The 27,462-nt window shown below is 34.4% G+C and overlaps 1 protein-coding gene across 1 annotated transcript; it reads left to right on the top strand.

Moving 5' to 3' along the window:
• The first annotated feature begins 1,632 nt into the window (after positions 1–1,632).
• Positions 1,633–26,728, top strand: LOC113561336 (homeobox protein Nkx-6.1). The gene is made up of 4 exons (XM_026967683.1): positions 1,633–2,243; positions 4,394–4,821; positions 12,853–13,022; positions 25,282–26,728. The coding sequence occupies exons 2-4, from the start codon at positions 4,413–4,415 to the stop codon at positions 25,501–25,503; spliced, it is 801 nt and encodes a 266-aa protein (XP_026823484.1). The 5' UTR covers positions 1,633–2,243; positions 4,394–4,412; the 3' UTR covers positions 25,504–26,728.
• The last annotated feature ends 734 nt before the right edge of the window (positions 26,729–27,462 follow it).

Genomic DNA, 27,462 nt, shown 5'->3' with positions numbered 1-27,462 from the left:
GCATGTGTAATATACCTTATTTTTTTTTTAATAGTAACACAAATTTTTTTTACAGATTCGGATAGAGTATTTTTGACTATATACCTATAACTTTGCCAATTTTGTAATTAGAAAAAAATCTCATTTTTATGTAAAAATTATTTAGAAAAAATACTTAAATATCTAAAAAGTTGTATCGCGCAACGCGTATCGAAAGAGTTAAACATTTAACGTTTAACTGAAAATGTGTATTAAAGCACTCTTACTCTATATATAGCTAGAGCACTTTCATTCAGCGAAAACCCCATTTCAATACAGATCATCCAACTGAAATATTTAATGGTACCTATATATACCTTGTACCTCTTAGCGTTAACACAGTGTATATATAAATAATATTATATGATATTATGTGAGAGGGTGAAATTCAATATTTTTTTTATCATTTGTTAATGGATGAGTTAGACCGCATTGCAATTAAAAAAGATTCGATCCGTACGGAAAACGTATAAACATCAGCTATAATTATATATTATTATATAATATAAAAATTTAATATAATAATATATATATTATCATTTATCATGTATATTATTGCATCAAGAAGTGTTATGTTTTTTCAGTTTAAACCGATGACTACAGGGAAAGTTGTTTCTGCCTATATATTGGTAGATTATAAGTTAGGTATAGGTACACGAGACCTAGCTATGTCAGACAACGACGAACTCGGTCGTACCATTAGTCACGCGCGTCGTCTAGAGTCGCGAGTCGACCAGCACCGCCGTTGTAGTAAACGCAGCGCTGCTATAAACAATATAATAATTTTATATAAAATACCGCCAAGTCTTAGTGTCGTATAGAAGATGCGTTTTTTTTGTTTTACTATGTATACGCGTATAGGGTGCAAAAGCGTATTACACGCATCTCACATAATATATATGTATAGGTTATTATTAGTCGCGATATAGTTTATTAGCGTCATATATATATATTATATTATATAGAACAATAGATACCTACCTGCAGTATAATAATAATTTATAATGATAAAACATAAAATATTTAATGATCGTAATTAGCTATATATGTAAGCCGTAAAAATTAAATATAGACTATAATTGTATAGGTTAGGTATATATAGCGGTGTATAGGTACATGCCACATGCACGCGTATATTATATTTTATTATTATATATATTATAATATATTAATATTAAGTTTTTTTTTTAGTTTCGCCATCCCGTGTAATATATATATATATATATATATATACATATATACACACACCTACCTATATCTGTATTAAAATATTATAATACGATGATATTCTTTTTGCGGGGCGTGGCTCGGCGACGCGGGGACACACGCAAACCCCTGTTAACCGTAACGAACGAACATCATAATAACAAAGCATTAAAATCGAGTTCGGTTGAGTAGTAATTGATTAACACGGCCGCCGCCGCCGCCGCCGGTCGAAGTGTGCGCGGTGGGAGCGGCGGAGGTGGCGGTGCCAATGGGCGGGCACGGCCGGCGGTCCAATCTGCGACCCGGTGGGCGGTGCCCACGGCTGGCGCGCGGGACCAGCCCCCCGCTCGGCCGTCGACTCTGGGCCCGAGGTGTATGTGTGTCGCCGCACACCACACGCATTCATTTATCGTGCGTCGTTTTTTTCGGTCACATCCATCCACCGGTCGGCCGCCGCGGACCACTTTTCGATCTCGCGTATCATCATATATTATTATAATACGGTTTGTTGTTGTCGTTGTACGTTGCCGTTCATACTTGCGTCGTCGTCGTCGTGCGTATATCGTGATTCGCGTTACACTATAATTATATTATTATCATTTTTTTAAATTTTTTTATCTGATATACATCGTCAGTATATTAAATACATTATTTTTATTCGACTTTAAATAGACGACAGTACTCGTTTGAATAGGTAAAATATCTACAGTACAATATATAGGTACGGTTTGATAAAGACGCGCGTGTCTCGTATACTTACCATCGTTAAATCTATCGACACTCTAGTTGTATATTGTATAAGAATAAATCGTTTTCATCATGTACTGGTCGGAGAACGCGAACGTCTCGTAGCTCGGAACCGAGTGGACGTACGGCGACCTATAATCTATAGCGTCGCTGCACTCGTCGCCGTCGCCGAACGGTGACTTTTGAAATCGTCAGGTGTGTCAAACATTCACCACGACGGCATCGCCGGGTGCGCAGAGCGGGACGACCAGCGAGGCTGAGGACTCGTCCAGGTTAGTATATTTTTATATAATATTATATTAAATATAGGTACACAATTAGTGGGCATAATATATACACTTAATATTTTATGTTATATACATCATAATATAGATTCATCATTTGGATTTTGTTTTTATTATACGATTATTAACCTATTATTTCATGTCAATAAATCTAAACATAACCAATAATATAATAAATATTCATATATAAAAAATAAAATATATATTCTGATTTATTGAGGTAAACCACTTTATTGAGACAAAACAACACGTGATCGTTGTATCTCAATAAAGTAAACTCCATATATATAGGTACTGTGATACATTATCGGTATTATAGGTTTACGCTGCTAAACATAAGTTCGTTGTTTATTATTAAGTCATCAACTTACGAAATTAGTATAGGCACATCATATATTTTGCTCAAACTCAATTTACGTAGAAATAGAAGCACTCCTAGCTATAAGTATAATGTATCTGCTACTACTATACATATTATACTGTTAAACATACACATCATCATAGTATAAAGTATAATTCTTAAGATTTTTTTTCTGTTCACTCATGACACTATATTATTTATATTATATAAATATCATAGTTAACTGTTTAAATTCTTGTAGGTAGGTACCTATATTAAAAATTGTTTTAAAATTAAAAGCAATTTTACACTGCAGACAAAAATCATAAGATATTTTTGCTTCATGTGACTTTATACAATAAAGTATATAAATAAAATAATATATATAATAATTTATATATTATTTACATATAAAGTATATAATAATAATGCATTTAATGCCAAATAGTGTTACTACCAATGAATTATTTTGTTTACTGCTGCATTTTCTCCACTGTGAAATGGAATATTCGTGTTTTTGCAATCTATATTATTATGTGCTTCTGTCCCGAAAAATTGAACGTCTTATGGAATATTATAATCTTAAATAATAGTTATTTATTTTATTCAAAAACATAATATCACACACATTATAGATGATATATTATTATTGGTACCTTTATATATGTATATATACATTGACAAATTGTGGATATAGTTTAAGGAATATTGCGTATATATATATATACATATATAATATGTATATTATGTTTAAGGTATACCTATAGTAATGTATGTCGTATGTGATAATCGTTTTCATTCAAAAAGATATTTTACATTTGGCTACGGAACTCAAAATCCGTAGGTATATATACATATATATATATATATATATAATATTCATGATACGTCAAATAATATAGTATAATAGTATATATGGTATATATATAATATGAAACTAGAATAATTTACCACGTCGTGTATAACTGCAGCAGTTTCAGCAATGAGAATGGGAATTTTCCAGTATTATGAACATTAACAATAATATATTATATTATATGTAGTTTCTACATCGGTAAATACATTTCGGAGGGTCGTGACGCGGGATCATTGTGATGTAACGGTCTCCTCGTGGGTTGGACGTGACGACAGCGCACGTATATACATATCACATATATAATATATATAATAGATGTACGGACACTGCACTGTAGTAAAACCTTTATTCGTACTTAAGCATATATAGGTACGCGTGTATATGTATACAATATAATATTATTATTATATTATGGTGGCGGGCTGCAGCGCGTGTGTACATAATAACATTGTATTACACATATACATAGCGCAGTACCAATATTTTTATAATTATTTCAAAACGACAACAGTAACTTATTTTAACGTTAGGCATTATACATAAAATAATATATCTACACTACACATGACGAATATAGACATATAGTAGGTATATCGTATATATAAATACGACGGTTATTGTTTTATTTAAAGGCTCTTTTTTTATCAATTTGAATAAAGTGTAGGTATAATAACAAAAATTTATTTTTTTATTTTTTAGTGTAATTTTTATTTAAAGCAACAACATTTTTTAAGAAAACAGATAGATATAATAAAAACAATCATTTTGAAAAACACTTAACATTTAATTTAACTTCCGCGTGTTTTACTGATAATAATAAATACTATATATATATTATATAGGTGTATGCGCTGTTGTTACAAATGTTTGATAATAAAATACAATATGAAACAATTTATAAGCCGTTGGTATTATGTGTTTTTGTATTGTTTAAATATATAGGTCGTCGTTGGGCTCTACGATGATGTTGTCTCAGCAGCAACATCACCACCATCACCATAATATGCTGTCGCCAATGTTCAACTTTTTGGACGTGCCGTGCAGCAGCAGTCCGCCTTTGGCTGCTTTGCACACCATGACCGAGATGAAGAACGGGTGCACGGCCGGCAACCCACACGGTATCGAACAGATACTGTCGCGGCCGCCGACCACTGGGGCAGCGGCCGCCATCAGCCACCAGCAGCGAGCGTTCAACAGCGTGGCCGGCATCGCGGCCGCCGGTATGGCTGCGGCAGCGTCATACTTCCACAACGGCGGCGTCAAACATCCGGCCACAACGCTGGCCGACCTCACCACCAGGAACCTCTACTGGCCGGGCTTTCAAGGGCTGGTCAATAACCCGATTGCCTGGAGGGACAGGCTGGCTAGTCGTAAGTAACACCATGTATAATATATATATAATATTATAAAAATAGGTTTTTGTTATATAACGTTTCCACATAAATATTATAAAAAACAAATAACTTTATAATATAGGTACTTAAATCTACTGTCATGGTGTAATATTTTTTGGATTTTATAAAGATGTAGTCGATATTTTATCTATCTCGATTTCATAATATGGTATATCTATTATCTATGTAGGATTATAGGTATATAATATTAAAAAAAAAAAGTAAAAAATTGAAATATATTAATGGTTAAGTAGGTGAAAATAATATTATACATATTCATTTCTATCATACAAATACGTATTTAACTACTACATACAATAATATAAAAGTACAATAATTCACATAATTATACTCTTGATTGATGAGTTCTGAAGAAATGTAATTTGGTGATAAACAACTCTATTTTTAAAATGAACTATTTTTTTACTGTTTATTATTATAATAGATAATATTTTGAAAATTTTAATTCATTTGTAAATCAAATTTCGAAATAGTATAACATTCTTTGGATCACCTACCTATACGTAATTTCTTAAGATAATAATAGTCCTTATACTAATAATTTTACATAGATAAATAAATAAAAATAAATAGATATTATAATATTATAAATATTTTAAAATAGGGTCCTTCTATTGTAAATTCTATTTTGAAAAATTCTCATTGAAATAAAAACTATGTTTGATAATTGAATTTTTTTAGTTAGATTGTTTTTAAAAACTATTTGTTTAAATATAAGGTATATTTAAGGAGTAAATGTTCGGTGTTATAGGAACATATAAGTTTAATGCAAAAATAATTTTCCATAAGAAGGAAATAATTTATAAATTTAAAATATAAAAAATGTCAAAAAATAACGCTACAACAAACCAAATTATCCGATTGAAAAATTTAACAGACATACCTACATATTTTTTTTGAATCGTAGGTACCTATTATAATTGATATGACATAATATAATATAATATGACATATCCGCGGTTTACTGTTATTTGTATAGACTAAATAGGTTTACCGCACCAGTTTATTTTTTATCTATCGAATTTCGCCTTATTATTATAGACACTCACGCGGCACAATACGCACATAAATTTCAAGCATTCGTATGCAATATATTATTATACATATATATTTTAAGCGATTCCAAGCTTTCGTATACGATATTCAATAATATACATATGAGAATTATGCGAGTGAGTGTGTGTGTATAATGATATTATGTATACACAGACGGGAAAACGGCGTTTTTATTGGCCTATGATTTCGACCGGCCAGTGACAAATGACGTCCGCGCAAATATCGGCAACCGCCGCGGCGGTCAAAAGCGGTAACAGATGTGTGCGATTGCTGCAAACCCCTCGTCCGCTGCCGGCACACCGCGGACACAAAACTTCGTTTTCAGCATAAAAAAAAAAATAACCGAGGGGGATAAAAACACATATACACACACATACAGCCTGTGGTAAAAGCTCTGTGTACCCCTCCAACCCACATATATCCGAAAAGGATTATTAGGGGTGCTAAAGTTTCACCGTGACGAGCGTATTTTTTATATTTTGTGTGTATGTGTGTATAAAATAATGTATACCATTATCTTTCGTCACATCATATCATATTATATATTCGTATGCGGCGTAGTAGGTATATACAGATATATTATACGAGTATAAAATACCTACATCAGGATGTATATATTATATGTAATAAGTGAACGTGTTCATCGTACTGACTATAATGACTATATATATTTTATAAATATCTATGCATAATATCGGTAACGTGATAGCGTATATTAGGTAAACACACAAAAATGGGCACTGCACGCGGTTATCATAATAAAATGTTGCGTTACAAAATTTCAAGTGTATAATATATGTATGTGAAGTTGGGGATTTTATGCTAAAATTTCATATTATTCTACCACGTAATTTTGCACCGTTTTGGATTAGGTACCTACCCTTTATAATATATTATATTTACGTCGACACGTCATCACCGTATAATACTCGGCGTGTTATGTGTGGGATATAATAATATATAATACACTGTCTATTTGAGCGACATTTAAAATGTTTTAATGATCGTAATAACAACAACAACAAATCGCTATTTATAGCAATATATAGCTCCATGCATATGAATGTACAGATAATACCGCGACTGTTACGTGTGTCTAATTGGCACACACTATATATATTAAACTGTACCACGCGCATATATTATTATATGTGTGTAGGTGTATTTTTTTCTATTATATTGTTTGTCGCGAAACTGACAACAAAGGATCATAAAAAACAATAAATATAATATTATAGCTGGTGTACCACCTAGTGAGGAGGAATTAATTGGTTTGGTTTATGGGCATAATAATAATAATAATAATAAGTACATATATCTGACACACTCTCATATAATGGCAGGATGACCTTTCTCCTATCTCTTTCTTCGCATATATTTATATATAATATAATATGTATAACGATATCGATGTATACATCAGTCGAGTCTATATATTTAGCTTTAATAGATGTATATCTATATAAATTATTGCAATATGAATACCGCACGCGCAGATCATACAAGATATTTATTATGTGTGCCTTTACCTATACAGCAGCAGCACAAAACAATAGTAAATATAGTCTCGTCTTTTATCGTCGTATAGGTATAGGTTATATATTTTATATAATGGTCGAAGAAGCAAAAAAAGGGGTTGGTTTTAGGTTTATTATATTATTTTATATATTATGTACACTCGTCTTCGCGGCTGCGCAAGCGCAGTACATGGCCAAGGGATTTACAGCCCCCCTATAATAATAATGCATTATTATTATGTATAAATATATTGCAGTGCGCGGCTACGCATTCACCACGGTGCAGTCTATATATGTATATATTAGCTGCTACTGCTATAAACTGCACGCTTATATATATATATATGTATATAGGCGCTGCAGTAGTTCTCCCTCGAGGGAAAATCCGGTCTGGGGGCTGCAATATGGCCGTCGTGTGTATACGCCATATTAACTGCAGTATATTGCGTATAGAATATGTATATCGGACGTGCGTAAATGTTATATGTATATATATTTCCTTAAAGGGGTGCGACGGCTATATAATGTTTATAATCGTTTAATATTATGTATAGGTATATACCTAATGTATTATGGAGGCGTACAGTGTGGTTTTTTTAAATGATTTATAAGACCGTTTATGTGTATGTGCGCGTACATAATAGACAATAATATGTTTAATGACTAATAATACATTAGTCTCGTACTTTCGTATATAATATAAATAAATATTATTAATAACTCTGTTGTTCGAAAATTGTTATTAACGCAATAATAAGCTGTATAATATGTGTACATATATATACATATACATAAATATATCATTATAAAATATTAGAACGCTACGCAATTTTCCGGGCGATTTGTTACGTGTATTATATTATAAACAATAATAATAATTTCGACCGTTCGTCGCGTATATTATTTTTATGGTTCTCGAAAAATTACAATCGGTCATCGCAGTGCAATAGCAAAGACTGTATAAAAACTATTAAAAAAAAAATAAAATAAAATAAAATGAAATAAAGATTTTATATTGTACACGTTTATAATATTATATTCGTTTGGGTTTATTGCCAATACCACGGCGGAGGCTCATAATAATATATTAAAACACATTTCTTTTTAAAACTAGTTTATACTCAAACAACGATGTATCACATCTAAACATTATTAGTTTTCGAAATCGATAAGAGAAGAGTCTTGAATTTTCTAATATTATTATATATATATTTGCACGTTATACTATAACTCATTATATTCAATACCTATATTATAAGTTCATACTGATTTTACGAATTTTCAAGAACATTCAGCAGACTGATGAACGTTATTGGAAAAATAAAAACGATTGGATGATACGTATATATTTAATTATAAGTTACGTTATAATATTTAACTTAGGTATATGAAGTATTTGATTAAAACCTTCAATTTGCAGAAGTCTGCAGAACTTTAGTTTTTATATATTATATACCTACATACGTCGTACATACGAGAATTATCTCTCATCATGCCTTTAAAAGTAATAAATGTAGATGTGATCGGTACTTAAATTCGCCGTAACTATGTAAATTAAAAATGAAATATTATACATAGAAATACCTAAATAAATCGGAAAAATTCCATAAGTCTTGTTTATAATACTATAATATATTATTAATATGTCATCAGTTTGTCGAATTTTCTCACGTATCGACGTAATCGCGTACTAATATTTATAATATTATATTAATTATATTACAATAATATCTACACATAGATTCATTATTTTCTTTAATTCACTTCGTATTTACTACATACGCACAAACCGTTTTTTCGTTATTCTTATAATATCTCATAATGATATGATATGACACATATTATATAGGTACACGCGCACACCTACAAACCCACATGACGAAATTATTATTCGTCCGGTCCGCACGTGTGTGTGTCTACTGTGTTAAATATATATATATATATATGTATATGACTATATGAGAACAATTTTATACAATATAATTTAAAGCTGCGCTGCAGCCTCTCTCTATACGTCGGTGGCGGTCCGGCGGAGTTCGCGGCGCAAGCTGTTGCGGCGTGGCGAAAGTGTTATGGCGTGTGGTAATCTCCGGCGGAACTGACCGCCGCTGCCGCCTGCACCACTGCGCGGGCGGGCGTTCGGGCGGTCGGCCGAAATCGCACGAGTGCTTGCTTGCGCGCGCGCGAGTATATACCTACCCTTATATCCCGCCCGCTGCGCGGTCATCATTCCCCGCGCGAGAATATAGTGCAGGCCCGCGATATCGTATTTTCAATCTACAAACTATTCAATTAGCTTCCGTCACAGTGTCAAACAATGTGGGGGACAACGATATTATATAGCCGCTCCCGCCCTTATCGTCGTATTCGTGGTCGTCGTCGTCGTCGTCGTCGTCGTCGTCGTCATCGTTTACGGTACACAATAACGCGCTGTAATGCACATATATATATATCTATCGGCCGCCACTGTCGTATTCCCCTCATTCGCGCACCCACCGGACGATGTGTGTGGAATGGTGGGTAGGAGGTGAATTTTATAAGGGTCAAATTATGTAATGATTTAAAGGGACCGCACCGCAACTTCCGCCCTCGTGTTATATATACATATATAAATATATATACGAGCGCGCGCCGTATTAAAGCTTAATAATATCGCCGGCCGACCCGAAATCTCGTGTAACGGCATGTGTGCCGTCTCCGAAACGATGTGCACAGCACATACACACACAATCCGCAAGTGCGTATCGTCCATTTAATATATACGAAGGGGTAATTGAAAAGGCTTTTTTTTTATCAAAAATTGTTCGCGTATTCTTTCATAATACTATTGTTTTGCTTTTCCTCGCCTTTCACGCCGAAAAAATGAATTTATATGTCATAATAATATAATAATATTTTGGGTACATGTGAGTTCCTACTAGTATTTTCATTTAGTGAATTTTTTTTTCTTATTATATTTCATTTTATTTATTTAAAATATTAATTAATGGTCTACATTTTTATATACCAGTAGTCGTTTAATTTTATACTTTCCAACACAGCTTTTCATAGTTTTTGCATTATTACGTCTTATTATATATATATATATAGGTACACTGAATTATATAATGAAGTCTTTGAACAGAACTTTGAATGTGTCAATGTCCAAATCGAATTGTTAGAATACAGTTCCCCATCACGAGAATACGAGTCTATATATAGGTTTTATGAGTACCTAGTAGTTAAATTATTCTGTACAATAATCGTACGCATAAAAAACTGAGAATACACAAATATTATATGTTTTACACTGCACGTTTCTTATAATAAAATTATTAAAACCTATTATAACCTAGCTGTTTAATAAGAAATAATAATTATTATCACAAATAATACATCGATGAGGATATCTCTGTGAATATATTTATATATTTGAAATATATTTGTCAAAGGCAACGTGGAAACTGAATTTGGTAGTAAGTACACAACTGCAGTATTAAAGACTATAATAGAGAATAGGTATATAATATATATATATATTATACATATTATTTACACAAATATAATAGGTCCCTACACTGACAGTCGACAAATTATACCGTTTTGTTAACGACATTAACGATTTTTTTTTATCGCGTATGACACATAAGTATACAACGGTTAGAAGTGTTTATAGTTATTCACGTTTTAAGTCGTACGTTCAATTGCTGCGTGACGGTACATGATACCGGGGACGCGATTTCCACGATAAGCAGTCCGTCGCAGCGTTGTGCTAGTTGTCTCTTCTTTTCGTTTTATCCATATCCCGAAGAAAAAAAAGTCACGACGATGGGCGTAAGGAAGTAATTTTCTGCGTATATATGTATACGTTTATACACACGCGCGCGCGTGCGCGCGCTAAAGTGCGATGGCGGGCTGCGGCGAAAGCCGACGGAATTACATTGAAATGCAGTAAACGGGATTTGGCGGTCCCCGGGCGCCGCCGAGAAATAGATCGTTTATTTGGTTTTTCTTCTTCTCCTCCGTGGATGCGTACGGATAATATGTACGATATGATGGCGACGAAGGGACGCAAAGACGAAAACAACGTTTTTCGGGGGTACACGTGTGCGCGTGTGTGCGACACCACCGCCGCCGCGGATTGTGTTAACAAAATGAAATTCTCGTTGACACGCTTTCCCGGAACCCTGAATATCGCCCGCCGCTCCCGTCCCACATATCGCTCGTCTCGTCGAGCGAGTGATAAAAACATAACGCCCCTTTCTCTGTCATCCTCCCCATATAGCGCCGAGCCGCTATTTTCCGACATCCCACAGTACCTTATACGCACGCACGCACACTTGCACCAGGCTGCTTCCCTCGCGGTTTTTCTCCGGCAAAAAAATACGCGTATATATATCATATCCACACACACACACGTGTACGAAGATATACGTACACTGTATATAAGCTATTTATTTTCTCCACACGCGTTCGTTTTAAACGTATTTTATGTTGTTGGGTTGCTGCTCCTTTTATTATATTACTTTTGCTCGTTGTTTTAAACGATATATATATATATATATTATACATGTATGTGTGTATGAGTGAGCGCACGTGGAGAAGGAGCATAGGGGAAAAGACACGAAAAGAAAGAAAGAGAGAAACCGAATGCGTGGAGAGGATGTTATATATATATATAAATACATATTACGTACAGCGTGTTTTCGGCGCCCTGAAAATCGACCGCAACGATCATTCGGCCAGATTGTTGTGTTTACGATAACTATTTGCCAGCAATATCGAAAAGGAAACGCCACCACCGCCGCCGCAGGGGAAACGTTGTTATTTTATATATTATTGTTTCTATATTGCTCGGAGACGTTTCCTTTATTTCTCCTAGCACCGCTCCTATATATACCAAAATTCGATAATAATAAGAGCTATTCCGGAGTTGTTTGAAATTGTCGCTAAGAGTTTACGATGTTACAATACATATATATATATATATATATATATATGACAATTGCAGGATGGTGGTGTATATAGACGAAACAAATTGAGTATAAGTATATTTTTTATTATTTTTCTTTTATATAATACAATCCTAACACTGTGATTTTTGCAGTATATTTATATATAATACATACATCATGGCAAGAATTTCTTATAAATACATGAACGCAACCTTTCATTTTATACGCGTTTATGTATTATTTTTATATTCTCCTATTTTTATACTGATAACTCGTCGTTATAAAATCTGCACGGGTAATAATAACGTATACAAGTAAATATGTATTGCATATAATATCAACAACTCTACAGGAATGTATTAATATATTTTATAGTGCGTACTCAATAATATTTTAGGGAAAAAATACGCGTGTAACAAATAATAAATATTATAGAAACAGTAGTAATAATGTGGTTTAATTGTGATTATATTTTCTAGTGAACAATTCGAATCAAGAGAAGGACGGCAAAAAAAAGCATACGAGGCCCACATTCAGCGGGCAACAGATATTCGCGCTCGAGAAAACTTTCGAGCAGACCAAGTACCTGGCGGGTCCGGAACGAGCGAAACTGGCGTACGCGCTGGGCATGACCGAGTCTCAAGTGAAGGTAAGACATTAGCTACAATATTTTCTAGTTTTCTATGTTCTATCAACACTATAATTAGTTACAGTTATTTTCATACATTGTATTTTGTTGATATACTTTAATTTAATCTTACATAAGTATTATTATGTTAGTATTATTATAATACATTTAGTATTATCACTGTTATTTTTTTGTTGCCATAATAGTACTTTTAAGCCCCCTCAACCTCCTATGTACGCGCATTTGTAAAACGCATATCCGTATAATTTCGGCATAACTGTAACAGTGGTTACCAGATATCGCGCGAACGTATTTTTGTTATATTATTATATATAACACGGATAAAATATATCGGCGTATGTTTATAATACCTATATCTAAGGGACCCCGATAACAAATTATTATTATAATTTCGTCGGTTACAACGCGTATTATAATAGTTAGCGCATTCAGCGGCTACATATATATAATTATGCAGACGGGCTTAAGTGACGGCGGGTGTTTGAATTATTTCCCCGCTTATATATATATATGATACAATATTATTATATACGTATTATATAATACGAGGAGGATTTTTTCGTCATTTTTTATTAAAAATTATAATATTATATTTTATACGAATTTACATTTTTATTGAAAGGCGTCGTCGTACGGTTTCAACGCGTCGTCCCCGCTCCTTCATCCCGACCGCATCCGCTACCGCGTACTAACGTCCTTTCGGCATATATATATATATAAACATACGCATAGCATATACACACACTGTCGCCACGCGTTGAGGGCGATTCAATTATCTGTGTAATCCTCCAATTATAGTGACGGGGTTTCGGGTTGTTATGCCGCCACGGCACAACCCCGCGAACCGCCGCCCGTCAGACCCGACACCCACCGCGAAGCCGTCGCCGCCGCCGCGTTTATCCCGTTCCCGTACACAACAATATATATGTATGTAAGCACTGTGCACTTGTCTCTTCCTCAAACAACCGTTACCACGGTAACCGACACGGAGGCCGACACTGCTGGGCGCTTTTAATTGCCCCGCGAAGAAGCGCTAACGATCCGCTCCGTCGTTTTTCCCGCCGAACTACTCCGACCGACACCGTTACATTCTGTCCGTCGACAGCGGCGGCGGCGGTGGCGTCGGTGATGCCATAAATCACGCCGACGTGCAGGGGCGGCAGAACAGCGCAGCACCCTCCGTCACCGTCACGCCGCGGCCGTACCCCGTACTCGCCCGCCCGTCAGCCCGCCGCAAACATCCGACACTCGATGACGACGCTTCATTAGTGCACGCATCTTCCGTCCCCCCCACCCACCCACACTCCCGGCGACGAGTCCGCCGCTTGTAACCGCTGCTTGTACAACGCCTCCCGCGCGCCGTCGTATTAATCTCTATATAAAAAGTGCACGTGTCCCGGTCGTGTGCGCATCGCGTGTGTACACATCTACGTACACGAGCGCGCGCGGGGCAAGTCGTGCAGACAAGCGTGTTTCGCGTTAGTCAAAACACGTCTTTTCGCCGCGGCGTCCCTAATGTCGGCATACTGCTTGATATATTATACGCGTGTATGTAGATACGTGTTTAATAATGCAGTAATAACGACGATACTCGTGAGTATCGTCAGCGCGGTTATGGCGTGGCTTATTACGTGACATTTTTTAGATGCTCTGATACTCCACCCATTGTGCACCAGCACTATAATAACCGGATAAAGGCATTCGAATATTCGATACCATATTAATTGTAACTGCTGCTCTCGTATAGTTATTGCTAACATATATACTGCTACTATGGTTAATGTTAAATCATCACTTATTGACTATCAGTGACTCATCAATCACCCACTAAGAACTCCGAGACGGTGATGCGACCTTTTGAATAGCCCCTACGAGACTACATAGATAGCTTATTAGGGAAGCCGTGACGTCGATACGCCGATAGTAGAAATGTCGACAGATGTTAGCGGTCAAAATATTGAAAAGTGCAGAGTTTTGACAAACAAAAGTTAATTGTTGCCCAAGTAAATATTGACAAATTGAAATTTGTTGTGCCCATTTTTTTTGCGGTAAAAATAATTAAAATTAAAAACAAAATATTTATAGAAACAGACCATTTTTTCCTTTTAATACCTTGTGCTACAACCAAAACTATTAATTTTAAATTTATATGTTATTTACTACCAATTTATAAATTATTATTTTATTTTATATTATTACACACTATAAAATTATTTAATTAAAAACATATAGATTTTGACCATTTTGTTATCAGAAAACAGAATTTTAAATTTATAATTTTTTTTCTATCAATGCTTTTAATTTTTTTGATTTATACTATTTATAGAAAATACAGCGATGGTCATTATTTTAATCGTCAATATTTCGACTGTCGACATCTTAATATCTCGACAATTTTATTTTTAACGTTTTGTACCACACTTGCGTATTAGTCGTATACCTCATCATGATACTATTGTTGAAATAACTACAGTTATTACTTTTGCTTATTAGTTTAAAATGTTAAAATGTATAATATTACGGTAATAATATAATAAATTGTTTATCTACCTACGTTTATACTCGGTATATTTTGCCGTTTTGACTATTAAATATGTGAGTATTGCGAGATAAGCGTTAACTTATATAGGTATATTGTACCTATATATTATAATAGCATGATCAGTTTAGTGTAATATACATATCAAAATGTCTTCAACCCTGAATACGATAATGTTTATCTTTTTTATTCTTTGGATCTCAGTCTGATATCAATATGCCTGCGTGTGGACCGATTTTCAAAAAAAAGACCGACACGGTCATTCGTATTACAAATTTAGGCATACATTGCCTACACCTTCTTGTTCTATATACTTACGTAGTATTAATAATTAATATGTATTATGTTTATGTATAATACATTTATAACGGTATGGTGTTAGTGGCGTTGTCGCGTTGATATTATATATACTACTCGACGATTCTGTTTTAACATTTACCCCTTATCGTCCCGTTTCTCCAAAATAATACGTATATATTATTTCTTTCACGTCCGCAACGTTTAATTTTATTATTGTGCGTAAAAGACTCATCGCATCATCTGATACGGGTTTTAAGTGATTCATACTCCCGCGCGTGTATAATAATCCATTTTATGTTTTCTGAAACGTTCTACATAATATATATATACACACAATAACGATATTTGGAGGTATAATAGCTTGTTTATACATTTTTGGAACGGTTTTTCCTTTTTTTCGTGTTTTTCCTCAGAACAATTCATTTATCAACCGCGCGTGCAGCCGTTTGTGAAAATCCTTCGGTACTTATATTACTTACAGTTTTTTTCGTCAGTCTCGTTTCATTTATTCATAGATTATTGTACCTAATTATAATTCACAAGCGATAGCAATATTAAAATAATTAAAAAAATTATTTACAATTCGAAACATCATAATAATATAATCCTATTACACGAATACCATAATTTTACGTACATAATAATATAATATATCCACAATGTGTGTACGGGAATAATATAATAATAATAATGTTGCCGGGTTAATTTTGTATACATAGTCGGTCGAATCCTTAAGACACCGTTAGTCGGCAATCAACTCGCCGCCGTTGCATGTTTGCAGTTCGATATCGCATTATATACGCGCATAATTTGAGGTTGAGAAAACCACCGCCCCTGCTACCTCCGTTTCTCGTGGTCTCCCGAGACGTTGGACTTATCCGGCCTTAATAGCGTTTGCTAGAAGGCTTAATTCGATGGCTGTGGCATATATGTATATATAAGTATATGTATTATGTGTACGCATTGGAAGCATGTGACTCAAAAGTGTTCACATTAATATAATGTGTATAATATATGTTATGTATGTGTGTAATAAAGATGACAAGACCAGTCATTTGTATATTACCTATTTATTTTTTTTGTTCAAACGAAATTATCTTTTTATCTTTCCATCTTTTTCTCTCTCATTTTCTATATTTCTCCATATTATATGCACGCGATAGGGGCACAACAATATTATAATGGAACGTATATATACAAAATGATTTCGATGTTTTCGTTTTGGTTTTTGCTTGTGTATATACTATGCAATAACATGTAATATACGAAGCCCAAAACGTGCTAGCACACTGCACACGTATATACTACGCATTAGCGGGCCAAATCGGATTAGCCGTTGAGAAAACGCCATATGGGTACGCTACTGCCGTGATGCCGATGGGATCCTCGTGCGTCGGGTTAACCGTCCGTGAACGCGCGCGTATATATACATTTTGGCGGCGCGCACCCCTTCAGCCTGAAGGGTTTGACTCGATAAACCAATTATTATATGCTTACACTTATATATATATATATATATGAGCTTGAACGGCGGTCATCGGTTTTTCGCGATGTAATCAATTTAAAAAATAAACCCTATACATTATATACACAATAATAATAAAATAACGCGCGAGAGAGGGTTGTTCACGCGACGTACATATAAATAAAGTGTTCCGTTAGACGCGGTGACGATAAATACACCGCCCATTACATCGTCGTGTGTATATAATATAAATAAAATATGATGATGCCACAAAAACGTTTTGACGCGGCTGAACTGGGAATATATGTATAGTTCATCGTACACGGAGACTTGCACGCAGAAAGTCCGACTCTTTTTCGTAAATCGTTCTTACCAGTGAAGTATTTTGGGTGATTTTTGAAGGAGTGCTTAAAATATCCTTTAATGGTCCAGTAAAATCTGAATAATTTTTGGAATATCCACATAAACTATAAACTTAGCTTAAAAATATACCTTGAAACGTATCAACAGATCTAATAAAAGAAATTTTACTTTAGCAGTTTGAATATAAAAAAAAAAAACTCCCTCAAAATACAATACGTCACTGGTTCTTACCGCTGTACAAAATTACGAGGTATTTGATATAGGTACTCGCATTATACGACATATAATATGTTAAATGTTAATAATATGTTATTATATCGCGTGTTGCATTTAATTGTGGGATGCGGTGTAATTTTTATTGGTATGTTATTTTATACAACAATAATATTCGTGTATTTAGTATTATATTATTATATTAATAAAGGTTTACATGGTTTATGGTTTTAATGCATTAAAATTAATTTGTTTGAAAATTGTAAAAACAATGTATATAAATACGTGAGCGTAACAGTTAAAAAATAAACGCATATCCAACTCACACTTAGAAAAACTTAATTAAAAATATACGCATGTATTTTTAGCGAGCTCTGTAATGTTTTCGGTATCGTTAACAAATTTCGTGACTTTATTACATCCATGTATATTATAGTATATTATATTACATTATATTCAGTGTTTTGGAAATTGGAATTCAGAATTGGAAAAAAAGGGCAATAAAGGAATACAAAATACGTGTTCCTAAAGAACTAACGACTTCTAATAATATATAACATTGAAATAATAGTAACGTGGGTATATATATAGGTCTAATAGGTAAATTGTACTTTTAGTAAAATTATTTAAAAAATAGAAAGTGTAGTGATGTTCTATATTCTTCCCGTCGAATCACGCGCAATAATGAACTTAAATATATATTACTATTATAATACGATAATATTATAATCGCAATGTTAACGTCTTTTATACAGTATAGTTGTAGATAATATCAGTATAAAGATACGTGTGCTTACGCGTGTACAGTTTTATAGGTCGTATATCCATTATTTTCCGACATAATTTCTTCCGAATAATGTTTATATAATGTATAACGCGTGTCGTCAATATAATATGTATAAATGTATTATGTGCATATTATTACAGATGATGCATCGTATAAAATAAACTACAGTATAAAATCGCTATCCTATATAAAGTCACCGTTTCGTTTTGTTTTTTTTCCCTACCGGATTAAATTTGAATTTTAATACGTAATTACATCGCGGCGTTGTTCAGGATGTGTTGTGGCCGATACGGCATTACCACGGATTACCCGGCGCGCGTGTCGGCGATAAGGACGACACGCGTTATCCTCAAACACGCGTGAGAGTTTACATGCATAAATACACGATTCACGACCGCATATATATAAGAAATATATATATATATATATATATATTGTCTATATTAGGTATAACAATTTTATTGTAATTATATATATAAACATTTTTTTTTTTGGCAAAATAAACGATATACGCTTCTGCCATGGCGAGACAAGACGAAAGAACGAAAACATTATTTTGTTTTTTTCGATCCAACTATATTCATTTTTTTTAGGGTTTATTTATAGCCCAAAGGAAATTCCGTCTTTCAATCGATTATCCAACTTTTTTTCCATTTTTTCCAATTCTATAATCCTATAGGTCCAACTCTTATTCTTACTTCCGCGACCTTTTAATAACGTCACTTCAACTTATTCTTGGTTTTTCTAATGATATTTTCTCTTTTGTTTTTTGATTCAGTGTTGCCTTTGTATTACCACGAGTAACGACATAGATAATATGGTTTCTATCTATCTGTTTTCCTTTTCGTTATTCCCCGGTTAAATTATATTTTATCGATCCAAAGATCTTTCGAGTATTAGAAATATACTCTTTCATCGCCGTTTTCCTTAATGGCCAAGTTTCAGATCAGTACAATATTAGCATCCATGATCCATATTATACAGATATAAACATTATTATACCTTTACCAGATATCTATCTATTTATATAATGTATATACCTATATAGTATAATACATAATATGCAATAGATGTGCGATCGAGGCGTTGGTTCGGCATTAACTTGTCTAACACTCGATTAATTAAAACATAATTCTAGGGATTTCTTCCCCGCCTACTATCGTATATACACCGCGCGCGCACACGGTCCATATACATTGTGTATACGCGCGTCCCGGAAATCCCCGAATTAGCATAATAATGTACCGCGCGGCCATCCCCGGTCTCGCGAGCGTGTGTGTTCGATACCATCTGCGGTACATTTAGGAGGGTTGGGGGTGCGGGGTGAGCGGTAGCGGTATAACATGTATAGGCGGAACGACACGTCTAAAAATCGCGAGCTCGCGACAAATTTGAATTCGCGTACATATATGTATATGTGTTTAAATGTGTGCACACAGTGTATACGCAGTGCTCGATCATGTTCGGAGATAATTTCCGAATAGCATTTGAATAAATTTATCGCACGTGTGTGTGTGTGTGTGTGTGTGTGTGTGTGTGTGTGCACTGTGCATAAACATATATATGTATATAAATATACGGCAGTGGTGACGCGATAACATCGTATGTACATGTACATACGAGAGGCGGCGGTAACGTCGAAAAAAAATATAAATAAAGCGGAAAAAAACCATCGCATTCATCCGGCCCCGAAATGTGCTTTCTCGCCTCCACCATCACCTCTCCGCAACCCATCCAAAACTTGCGGTACCGTCAGTCAGCCTGATAATAATTATAATACTTTTTTTTTACAATCATATATATATTACTCGTCTCCACGATCTCTCCGTTTCACGCCGTGTGCGATAAATTATACTGTGGACGTCTATAGTCGGCCATAACCATAAAGTCTACACGTCACTCCTACTTCGTCTACCACGATTTGCGGTATATTTAAGTATTGTGCATTTGTGGATAATATATAAATATGCATATAGATATCTATAATATTATGGCATATCGTATATATATATATATATATCACTGGACTGTGCGCGTCTAATATAATTCGCGGGGTGTTGATGCGCTTTCTTGGGCATAAATATATAGTATATACACTGCATGCAGCCGTAACCACGCGTCAGGTCCGACAAGATAACTATTGTTTACCCATATATTACATCGTCAGAGGTATACATTTTTATTTTTTTGTAAATAAAATGCGAATTGTATGTTTAATACATTAGTAATATTATAGTGTAATAGGAATAAAATGAACCGTTTGTCCGTAATGTTATTAACGCACGAAAATAATAATATATGAACAACAAACTATACAGTATATATAGTGATTGAATGACGGAGTCGGGGTGAAAACATAAATTTGAGAATAATAATAAAAATGGTATCGCGTGTTACCGACCTAATAAATCTATCGCACGCGCATTGGACCGATATTACCACGGCGGTGGCCGAGTTTTTCGTTTGACGGTGACGCGCATACATCAAGGATTTTTTTTTTTCATTTTCCCCGCACCGGGAATTGGCGAAAAAGCGACGGACCCCGCGACATAATCAGATTACCTTCGATGATTTATCGCCTCTCCGATCCCTCCAACTCCATCTCGTATACATACATATTTATTACACTGCATTATAAATTATAATATTTATAATATTATTTATTATATTTTCCATGTAAAAATGATTTTATATCATTCGTATGACATACTCGAACCGGTACCTATATATAATATACGCACGCATTATTCGATTTCTAACGAACGCAATCCGTATAATATACATATATTAATATTAAATATAAACATAATAATATCATATTATGTCTCGTTGCATTATATCCACGCACATTGTATATTGTAACGTTGCCAGCCGCAAACTCCGTTAGGTCCATCGGGATCGCCGAGTCCAGCTATCATCGGTCCAATTATAATACGGGTTCTATCTGCCACCGCCACCGCCGCCGCCATTCCGTTTTCCAAATTGTAAGTATATATGCGTGTGTTATCGCTGTCCGACTCAATAGGCTAATTATTATTAATCCCGTAATGGCGTAGTCGTATCCGGCCCGTTATAATATGGTGGTGTACAGGTATACGTATAATATATCTATACGTACGTATTATGTATAACAATATCGTTCGGGTCGATTTTGATTCGGTTAATTAACGTTTCCATTATTAATATTATTATATTATTCAGCCGCGCAGCGTCCGCGGGTCCCGAACGAATACATAATCACAACGTGCGTTATACACGAGCAATTTACCGGACAAACATGTACATAATAATATATATATGTAGAGGGAAGTGTTTGGTGTACGGATATTGTGTATATAATATTATATATAGGTAAGCCGCATGTGCGCATATTTTCCACGGGTATACAGTATAAATGCACTGCAGCTATATAATCGTATTTACACGCACAATTTCCCAAAGTTTCCGGGTAATTACACGCGCGATTTTTCAACCCGAAAATACGAGAGAAATCGTGCTACATATTTTTATTCTAAAATGTAAAATATATTATTAGGTTTATATTTGCCTCTGAAAATCCGTCAATTTTTATATATTATACATAGGTTATGTAGATTATTATAGGTATATCGAATTCGCATTTTCAATACTATAATATAATGTAATATGTATTCATTTTCAGTTAACATAAATGTATATAAGGTATTTCGATTTCTATTTCGCCCATTTAAATGGTTGTCGTGCCATTGGTGGGGTGTATACGACCGCAAAGGGATATTTACCCCAACTAAACTTTATACTTACCTATAAAACGAAGAAATCAAGAAAAAAAATATTATTTAAAGCATTTTTGGCTCATGTTAACTTTTATGATGTACTGCTGCCGTTATATCGTCTCTAGGATAATGTGTAATTTTTAAACACGCATGTAAGGTTTATAATGAATGATTTTTTATTTAATTTTATCTATAATAACGTAGGTACTTATACCAGATTACGGTCACAACGTAACCTGTAATTTTATACACACTGTGAATTGTATTTATATATTATAAATTTAGCAGATTATACATACAGCGTTTTGTATGAGCATTTTTTTTTTTTTTTTGAGTTAATGGGCCACATTGTGTCCATAATAGTAAAAACTGCGAGTTTTGATGGCCGCACGTGGTTTTTTTGCCCAATTTAGCCACGTAGTAAAATTCCATCGAAAACGATTGCATGCAAACGAACATATATGTATATACAGTATAAACAATAGATATGCATCCCTCTCCGGTCTTATTTAATTTGTCCTGGGGTAGATTATTTTTTTTAATGACATAACCCGTTGTTACGGTATATTCACGTATATATACACACGACACGACGACGGCGGAAGAATGGTGGGAGGATGGGTTGGCGGCACAAAATGTAAATTAATACCGTCGGGGGTGCAGGTTAAAAAACTTTTCAACCGCACATTGCGCGCACTTTTTATTCAAATGACAAACGCCCTGGAGAGCACTTGGCCCGCCTGTTTTAAATGTATAAAATGATGATAATAAAAACACGGAATGAAAAAAAAAAATGATTGCGAATGTGTTGAGGTGAGGGCACGTACACCGCGTTAAAAAAAATCGTCTCTATTGCGCGTATATAAAAAAAGCAGTTTTCGTGTGTTTTTTATTTTTTATTATTATTATTAATACCAGGTCGCAGATTATGCGGTTTAATATTCACTTCCGAGAGCCGTTTTTAATTTTCATCCGATTTAATTTCCTTTAATACCTTGTGCTCGACGTCGTTAATTAATTTGAATGGAACATAAAAACGAAAATGTTAAATTAAAGCTGCCTTCAAATTCATTTTATACCGTTCGTTACTCTTTTTATATTCCTATATCTATAACATATTTTATCACTGGGCTGTTTAATCGGATCAACTTGTTCAAAAGTCACGTTATCACTATAGACATAAGCCATATTCATTCTGTTTTTAACTCTCCTACGTTCTTATTTAGGTATAATATGCGTATAACAAAAATTACACATACGCCTTCGTGCTATACGGTCGGTGAACGGTCACTAAATTAGAAACTGTAGAACATCATATCATACAAACTTAAAGTAGAGTGTATTTGAATACCGGAAATTAAATTTAAAAAAAAATTAGTTGCAATTGAGACGATTTTACAATTGACATTATTGACATCATTTGACATATCATTTATACAAGATATTATCGAGTTTATTGCGGTGGATACATAATGCCTATAAAACCATAATAGGTACATAATATATGTTTACTCGCCCCAAATCATTGATACGTCTATGTTTATAATATATAATATGTATTTTATATACGCGAACATCGACGGGCTATGCTGCGCGTGTGTAGTCCGACGAGGTGGCGATTTGTTGTGGAGGAGGGGCAGTATGATGGGGAAGACATAAACTACCATCGTCGTCGTTATGAGGTTGGCAACACTGCGAATTACCACTCCACTCGCCGTGCTGATTCCGCTCGCAGCAGTTTTGATCTCGTCAGCTTGTAAAGCAAACCGTCCCCCCGCAATTAGTAGTATTATCGAACACGCTCGTGCGGGGGTGGCAGCGGCAGCGGCGGCATTCGCAAGACGTTGCAAGATGTGACGCCGAGATTATTGCTGTATAACGTAGATACGTCGGGGGTGTAGAAGGGGTAAGCGCGCCACGGACTACCGAGTGGCGGATAGCAGTTTCAATGGAACAAGTGTGGAGAGGGGGCGTTATAGGGGGACGGCCGACGAGTAGGTGCGGTAGCGGTGGTGGGCGCGCGCGCAGTCCAGATGGCGTCGTCTTAATGCGGTTATTAAAAACAAGACCGTCTAACGACCTTTGCAAAAGCCCGGGGGTTGATTAATGGCGAATACATGGACGCCTAAATACCGCGTAATTTGCAAATACACCGGCACAAACGGCCCCCGGACGGTCTTAATTACGGGCCGTTCCCCCCACAAATGGTTTAACTTTATAATTAAAATCGCATACAGCGATATAATATAAAGTTTTAGCCCTTCCGTCTCCTCTCGCCGCCCCGTACCTATATACATAATAGGTATATAATATATGTATAGTCGTGTATCGCTGCAGTATACGCGCCACCCGTATATACCCGGTAAAAACCCTTTTCCGCCACCACCGTCACACCGGTAAAGCTTACGAAATAACGGCCGTGGTCTTAACTCTTTTAATTATGTGGAAAACGATAATATTATTATATATGGTTTATATATATATTTAATTATATACATTATACACGTATGTATACGCGAGCAGTATAAGAAGTATATATAATATATTCGCTCTTATATATATATATGTACTATCGTATATGATCACGCAACCACCTTCATACTCCTACCACTCGCCGCCGATCTTAAGCAGCTTTTATTAATTCGTTATACCGACTACGCGCACGTAATATACACCATGTGTAACGGACTGTTGATTAAAAAACGATTATAGCGTATATGACTTCGATGACTTATTTGGCTACCATTTCTTTGACCGTGCAATTCAACATATCGAATACCAAAAATCATGTGCTCGTATACCTAAATTGTAAACGTTGTATTGTTGTCGTTTTCCAGGTGTGGTTTCAAAACCGGCGGACCAAGTGGCGGAAAAAGCACGCTGCCGAGATGGCTACGGCCAAGAGGAAGCAAGAAGAGGCCGCGGACGAGAGTGACGAAGACGAAGACATGCGTGACGATAGTGCGGCTAAACGGCTCAAAAGGGAATTGGCCGCGCACTACGGTGGTGGAGGCGGTGGCGGAGGCGGTGGTGGCGGTGGCATCGGTGGAGGTATATAGCATCAGGCTTGGCCAGGCGTCGGACATCCTGGCACCTTGGACCTGAAGACTCACGAATGAACACGTCGAGATGCGAGCACCTACTATATTGTAGGTACATTGATAACCGCGAACGCTGTACAATTCCGAAGATGATGATGATGATAAATATTATTATTTATTGTTTTGTACATTTCTATATACTTACTCATAAGTACATAAATATTTTATACATAACTTTATTATTATATATAATACATAAAACTTATGCCTATCCAAAACGTCTAGTCATCGCATATAATTTTTTTTTTAGGTATTTGTGCATATTATTGTTATTATATAAACATTTAGAGAGCAATATAATTACGGTATAGGTATCATAATATTATAATATTAAGTATAGCGCCGTGCTTCATATAAACCCCATCGATCCTTATTATCATATTATAATCTTTATAGCCGACATTATTTACAGAGAGCATCGTGTTGGATGGACAGTTTTACATTTTATTTGTACGTCAAATCTTTGCGATACACTCTGTACATAATATACGTATTACGACGTAGTCCGCGGTGTGTACGATTTTTGTTATACTTTGTTCTTTTTGTTTATTCAGTGTATCCCCCACCCAATTACCCCATCGTATAGCGTTGCCCGGCCACGCGTAGGTATACGACGCTTCGACGACGATCATTATTATTATTATTATCTCGATAATTAATATTATGTAAGGCCTTTATTAGCTTTTTTTTTATCCGCCGATCATTACAATAATATATTAATACATAATACAACACTTACTTGGTTATAATGGTACATATTATTTAATGTACAAGTATGTTTAATGTATATACAAAATACAAAAATAAGTAAATACGTTAAATACGTTTTTACGATTTTGTTTACGGCTTGTAATATCTGTTGTATAATAATATGTCGGGAATAAATGGTTTTAATAATTTAATATAATAATAATTTGTAATTACAATGTGAATAAACTATGATATTATATCCCCCTTTAAATACGTTGTATATATTATATTTAATGATTGTTAATAATATTATTTATTTAGTGAAGGTACGTTTGGATAATCGTTTGCACTTATACACACATGTACGGTTATACTTAATTTACCACTAAACCTTAAGTTAAACAAATCATGTAATCTTTAAACAAAAATAAGTGAAATGTTGATTTAAAAAGACATAATATTATTATATACATCTATGCGTTATTTATTTATTTCTGACGATTATTACCTATTAAATATTTGAATACGATATAATATAATACAATACTATAATAACTATAATAGTCTGTGTTTTTGCCTTTTGGTGTGGCACTTAGCGTACATTAAATAATTTACGGTGAGTTTATTTGTTTCCTATTTATTTTCAACTATAAAATCATATCATAATACGTATACATGAATAAAAAAAAAAAAAAAATACAAATTTACAAAGTTCAACGCACAAAACATAATTTACACTCTATAAAGTACAGACATAATATAATATGATTCAATAAATATTTTGAAAAAGTTTAATATTATATTATATATTTATTATGTTGTGAGTATAAATACATGGTATGTCTATATAGACTATAGAGTATAGACATTATTGGCTATAATCAAACTCGTAAGTCGTAAATCTATTTGTTATTAAGCAACTAGTTTGAAACATTTATTTAGAACTATTCACGATTACGACGAGTGGCGATGTACGGAAGAATTTTACGATTCCGTTCACAACTATAGGTAGGTACGTAGATACAACTATACCATAATTTAATTTATCTTTGAAAACTACTCAAGAATAACATAAATATAATAATAGTTACAACAATAACGGTCATTACTGAATACTGTCAAATGTCATACTTCAACATGACATCAACTTCATTAGCATACAAAATAAACATCAATATATAATATATATTATATACTTGATAAAATTTCAATTTTTCAGTCATTCAA

The sequence above is a fragment of the Rhopalosiphum maidis genome, chromosome 1, assembly GCF_003676215.2.
Source record: "Rhopalosiphum maidis isolate BTI-1 chromosome 1, ASM367621v3, whole genome shotgun sequence".
NCBI lineage: Eukaryota > Metazoa > Arthropoda > Insecta > Hemiptera > Aphididae > Rhopalosiphum > Rhopalosiphum maidis.
This window is presented reverse-complemented; position numbering and strand designations above follow the sequence as displayed.